General features: G+C 39.2%; 1 protein-coding gene across 4 annotated transcripts in view; it reads right to left on the minus strand.

Annotated features, from left to right (window-relative positions):
* The window catches only part of LOC146000511 (neurobeachin-like protein 1), a 723,922-nt gene that overhangs the window by 615,405 nt on the left and 91,889 nt on the right, over positions 1-16,628 (minus strand). For all 4 annotated transcript variants that reach the window (XM_083138250.1, XM_083138253.1, XM_083138251.1 and 1 more), the window contains exon 10: positions 14,249-14,358. In XM_083138250.1, coding sequence (XP_082994376.1) covers positions 14,249-14,358 — 110 coding nt within the window. The remainder of the gene's footprint in view (positions 1-14,248; positions 14,359-16,628) is intronic.

Below are 16,628 nucleotides of genomic sequence, written 5' to 3' on the forward strand. Positions count from 1 at the left end.
CATAACTAAATTTGAAGTTGGGACGATTATGGGATAATTAAAGAAAAACAATTTAATTAGTAATTGTATTTTTTCAGCCGGTCATTTCTAGTGGGTGTTTGCAGCAATGCACTATTGCATTGCAGACTTGCTAATGTGCAATACTTCTGCAACTAGAAATTGAAGAAGAATGTGTGCACAAGTGTGGTAGAATGTTGAATAGATAGCGTGTTTAATGTGACAGTTTTAATTTGAGCTGACTTTTTTTTAAGTAAGATCATCATCAGGGCATCATCCAGATTAGAAAGCCTTGTAGATTTTGAGATCCGTGGAAACCTTGACAGTATATATTTTGAAATTAGTAAGTATCACCTAAAAATTAACATGAAAGCAGGAACAAACAGTGGATATCCACAGACAGATCAACACTTAAAAAATCAATGAAGCCTGCAGAAGAATTCATAGAAATTCTAGTCGAAAAAATGCTCACCTGATCAGACATTCGTTCATGTCAACAAGCTTAATTTCTCAAGCATTTAAAAGAAACCGTTCTTGATAGGCACTAGTGTACTTTGTGATTTTACAGAAAATTACTCCTTTGTGTTGCAAGATGCCTCACAAGGTTTTCACTGGAATAATGGTCACGCAACAATACATCCATGCACTATTTATTATGGAAATCCCAATACTTCAACAGTCATAACTGAAAATTTGGTTGCCATATCAGGTAGCATGATACAGCACCTGGTCCTTGACGTATTTCCACAAGTAGTAGTCACACAGTTTTAATTCACAAGCACACACAAAGCATTCTCTACCTGGCTGCTGGCCATTTTGCTCGACTGACATCAAGGACACTCACGTGATGCTGACATCACAAAAACAAACAAAAAGTGGAGGTCATAAACTTGAAGACTTTCTGTATAAACAGCACTAAATGCTTCCTGATAAAAACAAAAGCATTATTTCTTTTAGGCTCACAGTGCATAATTGGAACTATGCCCTCTGTTTCCCGTCACGAAAGAGTTTGAAGCAGTCGTAAACATATTTTTTTGCTTTGGCTCACTTGAACTAACATTTCATGGGTCCTGTCGCCATTTTCCCCAATTTGTAGCAGATCTTGATATTCACTCGCCGCTCCATTGCACTATGACACTACCTCTCACGCTGACTATGTTTGACTGCCTGCAGTGGGTTTACTCTGATGGGCACATGTACTCCACACTAGGTGTGGCTTCTCAACATACACCTCTGGATAGCCATGTGAATGGGCATGCACCTGGCTCATGTTGCCATTGATATAACGGACCATCCACCAAACCTTTTAGACACAGAGTGTATCTACATAAGATAATTGTTTAAACAAAATTCTTTTCAGCCAACAATGCTGCTGCCAAAATAGTTAAAAATTGTGATATTAAGACATTTTGGTGCTTGATTTTTAAAAATATCAGCTGCTTTTAGTGATTAAATTTTAACTGATATTTTTCGATACCAAGCTTGAAATGCTGAAATGGCAAAAGTGTATTTCTAGATTATTTATGCTCACTTCTTAATCACATGATCACACAGACTGAACTTCTAATTCTCCAACAGGAATTAACCAAAGATCATTCCATCAAGACCACACACAGTTAACCACAAAGAAATGTGAAAACAAATTCCTCATCACAATTTCCATTGTTGCAAATGAAACTGCAAAAAGCTGAGAAAACATTTTGTACCAGCACAAGCACAGTAATTGTACCTTATTCAAACACAAAGTAAAACAAAGCCCTAATAAACAATTTAACATGTACATACAAAGAGATTATGAAACATGCTATTTAATCTACTAATACATTATTATTATAACACCATGTTGTTATTGTCTCCAGAATGAGAAAGAGTGCCAGAAGGGTGATAAACAAAAATGGTGTAGGAGACAGTAAACACTTACCACAATTGAAGAAAAGTCTTATATTTCGAGGTTGAACCTCCTTGTCACGTTAGGTAGAAAGCACAGAGTAAACAAAAGCGTAGATGTGTACGATGTTGCCAGAGAAAAGTGATAGAACATGGGTAGACAAGCAGATCCTTTCACCAGTGTTTACTGCAGGGTGTATGGTGGGTGGGTTGCAGTTCGGGAAGGAATTGAGAAATGCTTATTGGGTGGTTAGGTTGAGTCTGGGTGGTATGGTGGCATGCATGCCTGATATGTAGGCCCTTTCCCATCGCCTGCGGGTGGAGGTGTCATTGTGCTGGGGTAATAGATGTATTATGGCTACATGGAAACAGTTGCTGAAGGTGGTGTTATGGCTGTTGGTGTGGGTGGTGACAGGGAAGTCCGAGTTTTGGGTGGAGGCTCTGTGGTTATTGATGCGGAGGTTCAGGGCGGTAGAGGTTTCCCCCAGGTAGAAGTAACCACAGATTTGGCAGATGAGGATGTATATGAGGTTGGAGTAGTGGCAGGAGCCCTTTGGGTGAAACTTACTCGCGAAATATACGAACTTCGAACCACCTGACAAATCAACGTTACGAGAAACGTATCTGCACAGGTGTTACGAGCAAACCTTACAACATATTCGCTCACAATGTGTGCATCAAAATATTTGGGTATGTATTGACGAAACTACAGACTCCACCGGGAGAACAGTGGGAAATGTGATTGTGGGAGTGCTAAATAATGACGAAACTGTCTCAACGAAAAATTAATTGCTAGTGTGTAGAGTGCTAGCTGGGGCTACACATGTAATGATAGCAAGGCATTTTAATGAAGCAATGCAGCTATTGTGGCTGGAAGGCATAAAATTTGACAATGTTCTTCTCCTCGTGACAGATGCTGCAGCTTACATGAAAATAGCTGCAGTAGGCCTTACCGTTAGCTACCCCAAAATGGTGCACGTTACATGTGTGGCTCATGCGTTGCATAGAATATGTGCAAAAATAAGAGCTCTTTATCCCAATGTCGATAAACTGATTACAAATGGGAAGGAAGTTTTTATCAAGTCGCCTAGAAGAATAGACATTTTTAAACAAAAATGTCCTGAGGTTCCCCTTACCCCTACACCCGGTAGTTACGCGATGGGGCATTTGGTTGGATGCAGCTGTATATTATGCCCAGAACTTTGAAAAATTTGTATCTGTTGTAAATTATCTCGACAAAGAAGAAATATAGAAATTCTGCAAGAACTGTTGAGGACCCCTCCTTAAAAGTAGAATTGGCATACATCTCAACAAACCTGTCCTTTCTCTTTAATTCCATACGAAAGCTTGAATCGTCCGCAAACACTTTGGCAGCTTCCGTGGGTGAAGTCCGTATAGTAGAAACGAAACTGAAAGAACAAGTGCTAATGTCTAAATGTACAGAACGTTTGGGGGAAAAACCAAGGTTTTCAAACTTTGTGGTAAATTGCACGTGTTTTGGAAGGTGAAGTAGAGGAAGAGGAAGCTTTGGAAAACTTCAGGGTTAGTGACATTTCATGCTTCAAATATGCAAGAATTGTTTCTTGTGACGTGGAGTGATCTTTCTCACAATATAAGATGCTTTTTAGAGTAATCGTCACAGATTTACAATGGAGAATTTGGAAAAAAACTATGGTGATCCACTGTAACTCTTCCAAAAAATAGCTTGCTAAGAGATAAGCATTTAGAAACTGATTTCAGGTGTTTAAAATGCATGTAATATTTTGTTTTTGTTACCAAATGTTTCTTTATTTTTGTCACATATTTTCCTGTTTTTATCACATATTTTCAACATTTATGACCCATAAAAAATAAATATTTTGGAGTTGTTTAGCACATAAAGTTCCGTTCCCAATTTATCAGTCTCCTTATACATTCTCGGTACTAGGTTGCAAGAAACATGAGTGTGGACTCATTTTTCAATGCATAAAGCTACTTAACTTAATTCTTGCATATAAGTGAAGCAATTGGATTGTACAAAAGAAAGTGCCATATTTCCATACATTATCAATGTGATTTCTGCTTCAGTACAGTATATCCAAGTGAAGTACTGTGAAACTGACAACATGCAGTTATACCATTATTGCTGACAGGGACGTCGTTAGGGGGGCACGCGGGGGCACTGGCCCCGGCAAACGTCCACGTGGCCCCAGGAAACTGTTCTGTATTTGCTGGAAATTTTACTTTAATGACAAATATTGCAAAACAATTCTTCAGTAAATTTTGCTTGCAGTTTGAAACACTTCCTTAATTTTCAGTAGCACTAACCCAAGCAAGGCATTTCTTTCATATTTCCCTGTTTCTCGTTTGTTGAACACAAACAGATGTATTAGCAGATAGCAGAGGATGCAGTTAATGGTTTTGTGGTCCGCCCCGATCAGGGAAGTCTGACACCTATTGAAAATGCACTTTTCCTCCCTGCTGCTCCAGGGATCCCCCCCAAAACCCGCACTTTCTCTTCATCTGGTCCTGCACTGGCTCCATGGGTGCCGAAAGAACGACACAAACAGGAGGATTTAGCTGCGGGTGGCAAGAACTGTCTGGGTTTATTATTTTATGGTTCAGAAAAGATATCCCCATGCGTTTCAAATTTCAAGAACAGAATTCTATTGCTTGTCCCTTTTTCGGCGCGGGAATTAATGACATAGCGGTTCTTCTCACATGCACTCAACCCTCCTGCTAATGACCTGCCCTGCAAAGGAGGAAAAGGCCACTTTCTGAAAATTCGGAGAAACATCAAAGCGGTCGGTTCATCTGTTGATTTGGTGTACAATTGATATCTGTCAGACAGTTTGAAGTAGGGTTTGTGGTCTGATTGTTGGTTAACTTCTGTAAATGCGAGAAGATAGAATCGAATCACGAAGTGTTTGTGATCTCGTTTTCCTACATCGCGAGTGAAATGTCGAATGATAAGCTGCCAGATTGTCTTCCTCTGGAAACAATGGATCAGGATCGACTGATCGATCAAATGTCCAACATATTGACGTTCTAAAAGAGTCTGAATACCACACAAGATCCTGGATTCAACTTCCAGGGTGGTTGATCTCATGTACGTATAATGAAGAATGAACCATGTTTCAATTAAGGAAGAAAACTAGGTATGTAGCAATTTTATTATTTGATTACAAGGTGGCGACACTACCACTGCGTCATCGAGGAGGCCATGAAAAACTTACAATTAGTCAGTAAAATTAATATTGAGGGACAAGGCCTGCGAAGAGTTCTTTCATTCAGTTGCGCGTGGTCATCACATCGAGTCCCACAGTTTCGAGAGCAGAATTTGCTTTCATATCGCTTTCAAGTACTTCCCAAATTGTCCTCATGATGTTGGAACAGCACAGAAATTTTGGAACTAATACAAGCAGGCACATACCCAGCGAAGGGGCTCGGGGGCTGCAGTCCTTTCCCAAAATCCTACAAATATCTGATTTTAATAATGTGTAGTAGTAAATTTACTTCATTAACAGGATTAAACATCTTGTATATGGTTAGTTGCAATATATACCATGAAATTCATCTTCAGCTCATTTACCCCTCCCCCCAACTTTTTCGCCTTTAGATGGTGGCTGTCGATAAGTGATAAGCCCCTTCCGAAATCAAATTCTGGCTACCGGCCTGACCACCAGGGATCGAACCTTGAACCTTTCAATTGATTGATTAATTGAACTGGTGTTTTAAGTTCACTTTATGCACAGTAAGGCTAATAGCAACTGAACCTATAGTTTAAAGTGAGATCCGAACCACTATGTGCCTCCATCGGGAATCAAACCTGGGACCCCTTGTTGAACCTGCCGAACCCAAGATGAGAGCGTAATCATTTGAGCGTGTTGGAACTTTGTTTTATCCAGTGCCATCATATATTCAGTTTTCCACACACAAATAGTTAGTAGGTAAACATCAGTGACAGTGCCAGGCTTTCTTGTGAGGGAGAACTACTGGATACCTGTCAAAGATTTGGGTGGACCACATCTTCACATAAAAATATTTTGATATTCAAATTTTACGTGATCCATACAAAGAGGGTCCCTGCCCTTGCAGCCACTTCTGTAGCATTCTTAGCGCATATGCTCTTAAGCTGACACTAACTATTAGTTAGTCATTTTCAAATGCCATTTTAACAAGAATTAATTTAGAGAACAAGCAGTGTAGCATATGAATAAGCGCATGACTTTCTAATGTCAATCTCTGCTTGCATTCACCACACCTACCATAGTTTATCAGGAAGATCTATTTTAACGGACATCTTGATATTAATTTACATTGAAGAACGCGATCAGATCCTGCGTGGCCTAGGGGTATAGCTAAATGACAGTGCAAGAAATTTTATGTTAATTGTGCAGTACTTCTATATTTATGGTAAACACCAACAAATACTGCTGTTTCACTACATCTAACACAGATGATCTTTTTTCTTCCTCGCCGTTACCTCATTTCTGCAGGTTTCATTTTTTTAGTAGTATCTCATACTCTCAGTCTCGACTACTTCAAACATACCTGAACGTTATTAATCTACTTCATTATTTATAGATTATCGTAATCGCAATTACAATCATGAAGATAAAGTGTCAAATGTGAACCTGTGCACCGGCATTTCCCATATTCAGGTGAATTCAGTTTTCTGGGGTTCCAAAAGTTGAAACAAGATGCCAGACAATAAAACATGTTACTTATCAGCCCCATAGATCAGCCCCTGGGCAGGATTGTGGTTTGGTGTCTCCCCTTCCCCTGCACTACTAAGCACCGACATTTTATGTGGCCCCTGCTCACACGCTTCACCTTGGCAAGGAACTACGGCTTTCAACGGGCACTCAAGAATACCGTGTTAGTGATTTTAACATGTTTTATTGTGAGTTTTAAGGGTTTTTAACAAAGGTAGTTTTAAATTTGTAATGTCAAGCACCATGAAGTGTTTTCACCCCCAACCTTTTACCTAGTATCTTCATTTGACACTTCTCCGGCGTAGCTTGATGTTCCGAGCCTAAAATACGACCTCCTGAAAAAGGAAGCAGTAAAGCTCTGAAATGTAGTTTGCAACGAATATATACTCACTTACGTAAGTAGACGAAACTTAATACTCTTAATGTATTTTTGTTTTTCATCAAGAGAACAATCCAATCAACGTTGATCTAATATCACTAAGGTAGCCAGGCTAGGACTTAGGGCAGTGCAGGCAATCCTCAACATTATATTCTTGGTATCCTGAGATCCAGGCCAACCCAATTAAACAAACACTTCAACTACCCCTACTTACGAGGAATTTATACTCAAGCTCTCAGCCTCGAACCCCTGTCCTTTAGTAACTTCAACATTCTGAAATATTACAAGCAGATATTCTGAAAATACACAGTTTCATTTCATGCAATGTACAAAGAGAAATGGCATTCCTTTAAATTAACAGTTCCTGTTACAACGTTTCACACAGCTGTAGGATAACATGTCACAAAGCCAGCATTCAATCAAGCGACAAGGATATTTCATGCCGCCTAAAGCAAAATATTCGCTGCGCATGCGCGAACAACAGGCCAGGGCGACACGATGCACGGTATGAAAAAGAACTCAGTCCGAGGGACACACAAGCAACAGACAACACAAGCTGAATGGTTGGTTGCATTTATTACTGAGAACCAGTTACCAAGCGACACATGTCGCTTGTCGCATGTTGCTTCGATATGAAGTCTCCCTAAAAGTAAGCACCTTTTGAAGCACAGTATGAATAATTATAAGGTAAACAGCAGTGACAAAATATATGTAATGATCTTTAATATATACTTATATATAAAAAAAATTGCCTAGAAATCTGCACCCTAATCATAACTTATTAAACATATCAAACATATTTTTTCAGTCATCAATTTTTTACGCTTACAATAACCTGTAATTATTACTAAATCAATTTTTGTATTTTCCATCTAATATCTTATTCTATTTAGCTCTTGCCAGTAGGCACTCCATCTTCTTATGTACATATTTATTTTTGGCCTCCACCTCATCAGACTTATCATTGATTAATTTCTTCAATTATCTCATCCAACTCGTTTGCATTTCCACCCTTCTACATAGGAGTTGTAATTAATGGGATAAAAATAATAATAATAATTCATAACTACTAACGGACTTATTACCCCATTCGCATGATGTAATTAATAAATACAATAATTCTAAATACATGATTATTAAAAGGCAAACATTTCTTTGTAAATAATAATGTAAAATGCCTGTTTTTGACCAATCCCTCCCCTGTTGTAGGTTTGTTATCCATGAAATATCAATCTGTAAATTTTGTTTCACAGTTACCTGCCATCGAGTAATCTTTACGCTGTAAATATCAATTTTTTTAGCTATCCCATTGGAGACATCTTGGCTCAAAATTTTGAAAAAGAGAATCAAGAAACGATCAAAGAGCTATAACAGTAATTCAGCCAAAATACTCTGATATTACATAACTTCCCTAACAAAAAATCCTAAACTTTGAATTTTGGTCAAAATCAAAATGTTGAAAAAATACACGAAACATACAATGTAGCTTGAAATGTACTGAAAACAAAGTTTTTTACCCAAGCTTTCATTTTTCTTAGATGAGTTATCATAATTACCGCAACTGTTTACAAAGGCTAAAAATGCCGCTAATCATAAGTCAAACATGGCCGCAATTTTTAAACGAAGTCAAGTTTAAGAAAATACTACCCTTGCATTGGGGTTACAACGACAAAAATATATATAAATAGAAAAAAGTTCGCCATTTTGTCAATTATTATCTTTTTGGACCACATAGTATTAAATAACCATATTTCGCTTTAAACCCAATGTTAATTACAATATGCAAGTTTGATTATATTAATGCATATATTGCGTATCAGTGAAAGTTTTATCAAAATAGATCAAATACATTCACAGAGGTAGGATTAACCCCAAAGTCGGTTTTATGCAATAATAATGTTGGAAAAATTTCCACTTGAAATCATTCACACTGAGAATCGAACTTGGGTTTACTATGTGGCAGTCCGATGTCATATTTTCTCTGCTATTCTCATATATCAGTTTTTACTCAGTTCCATATATATTTCTAACATTCACATTCAGAAAATAAACATCCATGTCTTACTCGGGATTCAAACCTGGGACCCCTGCTGTCGTACTGCACTGTGCTAACTACCTCGCCACGGAGGTCAAATACTAGACTACTGGGACTCCTTATTCGTTGAAGAGAAGCTTCCACAATTATGTATGTTACAAGCCACATATTGTTGCTGCAGGGCTCTATATTATCATCTGGAATTTTGACACAAAATGGTAAGATCAGCTTTTGGCAATGAAGATGCCAATCGACCCAAACAGCAAAACCTAGGACATGTATGAGGAAAGAAATGACAAGGGTTTTACGACCTGTCAATCACTAACTGCCCGTGTACCGGAGAAGGCATGTTCTTGAGTAGCCTCGCGAAGCGGTCCTGGACATAACATCTGTAAACGCTGTGCACACTCTACCGGCAGAAGGAAGGTGAATTCGGAAAAGGCCTTTCCAAGATATAGTCTTAAACTACTGTTTCAAATTGTAAGTCACAGCCAAAGCCTCTTCATGAGAGTTTGATATCTTGAAAGTTATTTTGAGAAAGTTATTTTCCATACCCCTTTTTATTTTTTAAGATAAGGGTTTTAGATAATGGAATTTTCCCTGTATATACTGAAGGGTGCACAAAGACCATAAGTGGCAAAGCACCCAAAAAATTTAAATCAATCAATCTCACATGACAGATACCATTATATTATGGCACCAAAAATTGGCATTACCTTTTTTTGACTTGTTAGTGTTTCATTTCCCAAAATTCGTGTTTTTGTTTAACAACATTTTTCAGCAAAATATATCGAATCTTAATACTCCATTGTGTTTTTAAACTATTATTTTAAATTATAGGTCACATAAAGGTAAAGGTAAAATGCTCCTCTGTGCTTAGCACCATGCCATGAAGGCATATAGGGGGTGTGGGGGTAACGCCCACACTTTCTTGATCCGGTCATGAGTGGGGGTGATGTGATCAGCATCACGCCCCTTACTGCCTTTATCCCCCCCAGGGTTTCCCCCAGGTAGCCATGTCACATGGGCTACAGATAAACAGTTTGATATGTTGGAACAGATTTTTGAGGAAGTAAAAGAAAAGTGCTCCCTGCACTTTTCCATGAAGGTGTATAGGGGTGTGGAGTTAGGGCCCCACACTTTCTTGATCACGGCTGAAGGTGGGGGTGATGTGATCAGCATCATGCTCCTGGCTACCTTTATCCCTCAAAGTTTCCTCCAGGTACCCACTTGATATGATGCTGGGTGGGTGCCGGAGCAGTTTCAATAGGTGGAAAAGATCCCGGTTCTCCCCCACAGGGGACCGACCCTGGGTCTCTCACATGGTAGTCAGATGCCCTAACGACTGAGCTCCATTTTTTTCTCCCTCGACAAATGCCGATGGTGCGCACTTAGCTTGGTAATTCAAAACACTTCTCGTGCGACAAATACTGAAGATGTGGCTCACGTGTGATGGTAGATACGTACTCGATCTCCTGTTAGAACCCTGCCACTTTGCTCTGTGATGCAAATGGTTTTGATAGAAGTTGGAAAAATTGTGGGAAATACAATGATTTAATGTGGCTGTCGGAATTATTCCATGTAAAACAAGCATTATAGCTTACTCTGGAATAAAATGTTGGAAAACTTGCACATTCTATGTACACAAACATGGCCTAGAAAAGACAAGAATGTTGTATTCCATGGAATTTTTCGTTGTTTTAGGATATTTTTTAAAAAAGTCTCTAAAAATACCAACATTTTGCATTTTATTCCAAATTCGCATTATTTCGATATTTCCAATGGGCGAAAAATGTGTCCAGACATCACATTCATAAACACAACTTCGCAGCAATTACCATTTTTCACCTCTCGTATAAAAAAGTAGATGGAAAGTGAAAGTTTAGCAGGGCTGGCAGAGAAAAGTCAATTCTTGAAGAAAGTTATTTGCTTTTATGATTGAATGATTCGAATAAATATGATATTAAAATATTTATGTATTTATTATTAGTATCTTATTTCATAATATTGGACATTAACTTCACTCAGTGATGCCCGTTTTCACGAACATTGAACACACTAGCGAGTTTGAAAATCCACGGGTCAGGGTAACACTCGAATTAGGATCATTTTCCATTGCGCCAATCTGAAAGACATTCCACCCCCACATGAGTCACGAATCCCCAGTTTTACTCTAGATTAGCAACTACCCTCAAAGCAAGTGCCTAAATGTCATACAGATGGAAGCACGTGATTGGTTACCTGTTTTGAGAAGGCGTGTTTCCAGCTACATGACAGAAGGACAGAGGAAGAGTGGTGGTAACGGGACTTTGGTATTTCCGTAAACAGTGACAACGGACTGCCAAAAGAAAATTTCAAGCACGTGATAAAGATGAGGAAAAGTATTTTCGTGAATAAATGCTGATATTGTATTGTAGCTTGAGATCATAGTAAGTAGTTTTACAGTGACGTTTGCAGTAGATTTTGATGTACACAAGTACCTTCACGTAGTATTCACGATCGTTGATGGCTAGGACTATTCCATTTTCTCCAGCTAGTGGGTGTATGTTTAAGTTTGTATTGCACGTTCAGTTTTAGAAACTCTGTACTGAAGAATGTGCACAGTAAGCATTTTCCAAAGTATATACTTAATAACATACTATATAATTATAGCTTTTTACATTCGCAGTTTGAGTCTATTACTTCCCATTTTACATTTATTTAGTTTGGAAATTCTGAAGTGATACATTACCAGTTGTGGATGGCAGCCATTACTCCAATGCACGTGGGTTAACTCCGCTTTTACTAGCAAATCTCGGAGGGTAAAGTTTACTCTCCTTTTACTCCCAGCTTATCCGGCGTATCTGTTGGTGCAACAGATAATCAGCCGATTCGTTGGTTAACTATGAGTTTACTCTTACTCGCGAGTAAATCGATGTTGGAGCAAACGGGCATAAGAGATTAATGATCATCTCTCACGAGCTTAAACAGACAGGATAGAGAGTGGCGTTAATTTCATTGCAATAATAGCATTGCAGTAAATTTGAGGTTGGGAGCACGCACTTGCCAATTTTTATAACGTTCAACAATGCAGATTTATGTTTCACTTTTTCATGACAGTATTTTGTTGGATTCTTCTTCATACTAAGAATAGTTCAATGTCATTGAAAACGTATGTTAACTTGTCCGAAACCAGTAATACGTCAGGATGATGAAAGAAAACCTTAGTAAGCACAGCTACATTAAATAAGGTGAAGTGAGCCAGAAGAGTAATAAAATACCAGCAGCATATTTGCAGTCTAAAGCTCTTCTTGTTTATGCATGTACATTGTGCTGCGATGCCAGGGGTCCCGGGTTCGAATCCCGCTCAGGCATGGTTGTATGTGAATGTTCATTCATCAATTTCATCATTTCATCACTCATCCCCATCTTCGCAAATTAGCGACGAGGCACAAAACGCAAAGTAAAAAAAACAATCAATCAATGTTTATGCATGCAATTTTTGTTGGATGTTGCAGTCCGAAGACATCCAACACAAACCAGTTCCATACCAGTGCCATGCATGCAATTTCTGTCGCATGTTGTAGTGAGATACTTTGTCGGGTGGCGATATTCAACAAAAATCGTATGTATCAATGGAGCCTATTTGTTTCCATGTTCCTTCAGTTTGTCCAACAAAATGCCTTACTACGACATCTGACAACTATCGGATGGCACCACCCGCTCCCATCCCCTCCATCTGTTGACAGTTCTGCCCCTTACTACCCCCATACAGACAAGAAAAAATGATAAGCCAGAGCATTTTCCACGTAATATTTAGAGGCTTAGGCCTAACACATTTCTCTCCCCCCCCCCCTCCTTTCCTCCTGCCATCACTGGTTTCTGGCAGCATGGCTGTGTTATGCATAAAAGGGGCCTAGAAGTTGAGGCCAAACCTTAGCAACAAGATTTCCTGTTCCCGTGCAGAGTTCCATGACAATATCTTAGCAAAAAAAATCAAGACAAAATTCCCTGACATTTCTCTGATCTTTTTTGACACCTCAAATTCCCGGACTTTTCCTGGATTTCTAGGTCTGTCACCACCCTGATTATGGACCAAGATGTTTTTGTGGTTGGGAAGGGCATCGGAAGACGACCCTAGGTTTGTCCAAAAAGATGTCTCTGGTGTCAGATCACTGTGAAGGATGGAAGGAGGGAGTGGATGGTAAGTTTGATTTTCAGGAGGTGAGGGTGGTATTGGTTGATCAGAGCGGAAGGGTTTGTTTTGGGTTGTTTGGCCTGGGTATGGGAGGTGGCCCTGGTTATTTTTTTGTTGAAGAGGGTGGAGGGGTAGCCCCCCTTGCTTAGAGCTTGGTGCAGGCAGATTGTAGTTTTGACAGGATTAGGGGGATGAGTTGAGGCGTTGGCCTCTAAGAGCTAAGGAGAATGGTATGGCTTTTTGGTGTGGTGGGGGGTGAGAGCTGGAGTAGTGAAGATACTGGAGGTGGTTGGTTTGTTTGATGTGTATGGATGTTTACAAGTGGTCTCCCACGATGTGGATATCCACATCTAGCCTCTTGGTCTATAATACACCCCCCCCCCCCCAGCTCAAATGTGCAACAAACCCAGATGCAAGACCTGACCCATACTCGTAACCTCCCCCACACCCCTCAAGATCCCTACTGCTGCTGGTGAATTCACCCTTCACCCAAAGGGCACCTGCCACTACTCCAACCTCATATACATCCTCATCTGCCAAATCTGTGGTTACTTCTACCTGGGGGAAACCTCTACCGCCCTGAACCTCCGCATCAATAACCACAGAGCCTCCACCCAAAACTCGGACTTCCCTGTCACCACCCACACCAACAGCCATAACACCACCTTCAGCAACTGTTTCCATGTAGCCATAATACATCTATTACCCCAGCACAATGACACCTCCACCCGCAGGCGATGGGAAAGGGCCTACATATCAGGCATGCATGCCACCATACCACCCAGACTCAACCTAACCACCCAATAAGCATTTCTCCATTAGTTCCCGCACCGCAACCCACCCACCATACACCCTGCAGTAAACACTGGTGAAAGGATCTGCTCGTCTACCCATGTTCTATCACTTTTCTCTGGCAACATCGTACGCATCTACGCTTTTGTTTATCCTGTGCTTTCTACCTAACGTGAGAATGAGGCTCAACCTCGAAATATAAGACTTCTCTTTTATTGTGGTAAGTGTTTACTGTCTCCCACACAATTTTTGCATATATATATTGTACCATTACTAAAATTTACCTGTCAAGGCTATTTGTGCACAAGTCATTCAACAGAGATGTCAGCCACAGTTGTTTTTCTGCTTCCAGTTCAACCGACAACCTCACGAGGAGAATCAGTGGTTCAGCATTCTGAAGAGAAAAATTAAAAATATGAAAGAAAATTCATCATTTTACTAAAATATAAGATATGGAACAGATTTTTAAAAAAACTGAATGCACGTTCATATTACACAGACAATGGCGTATGTTTGAGGCTTTGGAAACAAAGACAAACACCAGAATTGACATCCTTGTAATGAAGACTGAAAAAGTTAACATGTGTTAAAAATAAATATGGGCCAGGAAAAGTAATACAACACAATACACATAAATTATGCTTATTATATACAAGATGGTAGTCATCAGTAAAGATGCCACCAGTCAGACACTTAGCTCCCCCTCCCCCAACTGAAGTTAATTAAATATTGAATAATAAGAGAGTTCATTTGTAAGAGTATAACGATTTTCACCTTCTCTAAGTGGAGTATACTGCATGATATCACTTTTCCTGCTTATAATACCAACAAATATTAATTTGTTTTAGTATGTGTGTGTGTGTGACTTTTATTCAAGATTTGAGTGCCGACCTAGGCATAGGCAATTTTTCATTCATTTATGTCCTGTAATCATTGTGATTAACCTAAGTTTCAAACGAGTTTTAAGAACTGTAAAAAAGTGTTGAATGTTGATGGTTTTAAAACATCACAAACATTCTGAGGACCACAAAACATCATCTGTAGTACGAACAAATTATTCTAATCATGGACCCTTAGTGACAACGTTAATTAGTAAAAGACATTCAAAGGTGATTGAAGATTTAGTTGGTTGGTTGGTTTGGTGTTTTAAGTCCACTTTATGCACAGTAAGGCTAATCGGGACTGGACCTGCAGTTTAAAGTGCCTCCACTGGATATCGAACAAGGGACCAAAGGTGATGCAAGGAAATCGACACTACATGTCAGTTGTTCTGGATACATTGCGGTTTCTTACTATTCAGGGACTTGATTTTCGAGATGATGAGTCTGATGCAAACCTTAACAAAGGGAATTTCTTTGATACTACTGAAGTAAATGTATTGAACTTGAACCTTAAAATGCAAATTACACTCAAAATTTGATTCAAAACAAATTAATCTGCGTAATGTCCACACTTATTCTCAACAAAATAAGCCAGGAAGTTAACAGGCAAAAGTATTCGCATTGATGTCAGATGAAACAAAAGACTTTGTGCGAAAATGGAACAGGACAGATATTTGTATGGCGGGCAGGTTAAAAAATGCTTTTTAAGATGTTAAGTAAATTTAGGCAATAAACGTCCGCTCTAAATAAAGGATAAACACAAAACACCGTACATGAATATAATAATAATAATTATTATTATTATTGATTGATTGATTTAGTTTATTTAACTTCGCGTTTTGTGCCTCTTGGCTAATTTGCGAAGATGGGGGTGAGTGATGAAATGATGAAATTGATGAATGGACATTCACAAACAACCAAGCCTGACCGGGATTCGAACCCGGGACCCTTGGCATCACAGCACGATGTGCTAACCACTCGGCCACAGGGTCGGGCAATAATAACAATTATTATTATAAGTATTATTATTATGTATTATATATAATAATACTATAGTAATTATATATTATTATATATTTATATTATATATTCGAGCACTTGAATGTGACTGCACCCCATAAATATTTTGTCACCCCCCCCCCCCTTTCCACACTCTCTCCAGTCACTTTTCCCTGGCACTGTCACTGGTAGTCATACTATAACTAACTTTCAGGAGCCCGATTGTCTTGATCAAGAAGCTCTCATGAAACCCTCAGGGGTCCGAGCGTCTCGATCGAGACGCTCTGTTCAAGGTCGTAGTTTTCACGTTATAACTTCGCTATTTTTGGCTAGAATTTTGATTTTCTTTTTTCATGTTGTTGTTAACACATGTATTTAACAGAAATGATTGTTGCACGTTTTTTCTTTCCATGAAAATGGCGGGAAAAAGCGACTTCTTTTTTGCATCTTTTTTCAAGGGAAAAATTTCTTTGTTGTTCTAAAGCAATGCGTTTCCCTTACCCCTGGAAACTGCATTGGAAGGAAGTTTGTATATCGGTACCCGAGTTCAAAAGGAATGTTTACCGTGCGGGAGCAAGCGGGGGTTGGGAGTTGGGGGAGGGGGAAGAGGGGTTGTTGAAACTGCATCATAATAATGGAAGTTCGAGGCACGCTGAAGAAAAGCCTTTGTTCTTGAGCACAGTGTTTCACAAATGGCTACAAAGGTTACCCTCCATTGTCTAAAAATAGAATTTGGAAGTAACTTCAAAAATTTGCACAATTTTGTCACTCCATTCTAGCCTTT

The sequence above is a fragment of the Lepisma saccharinum genome, chromosome 16 (assembly GCF_977018435.1).
Source record: "Lepisma saccharinum chromosome 16, izLepSacc3.1, whole genome shotgun sequence".
Taxonomy (NCBI): Eukaryota; Metazoa; Arthropoda; class Insecta; order Zygentoma; family Lepismatidae; genus Lepisma; species Lepisma saccharinum.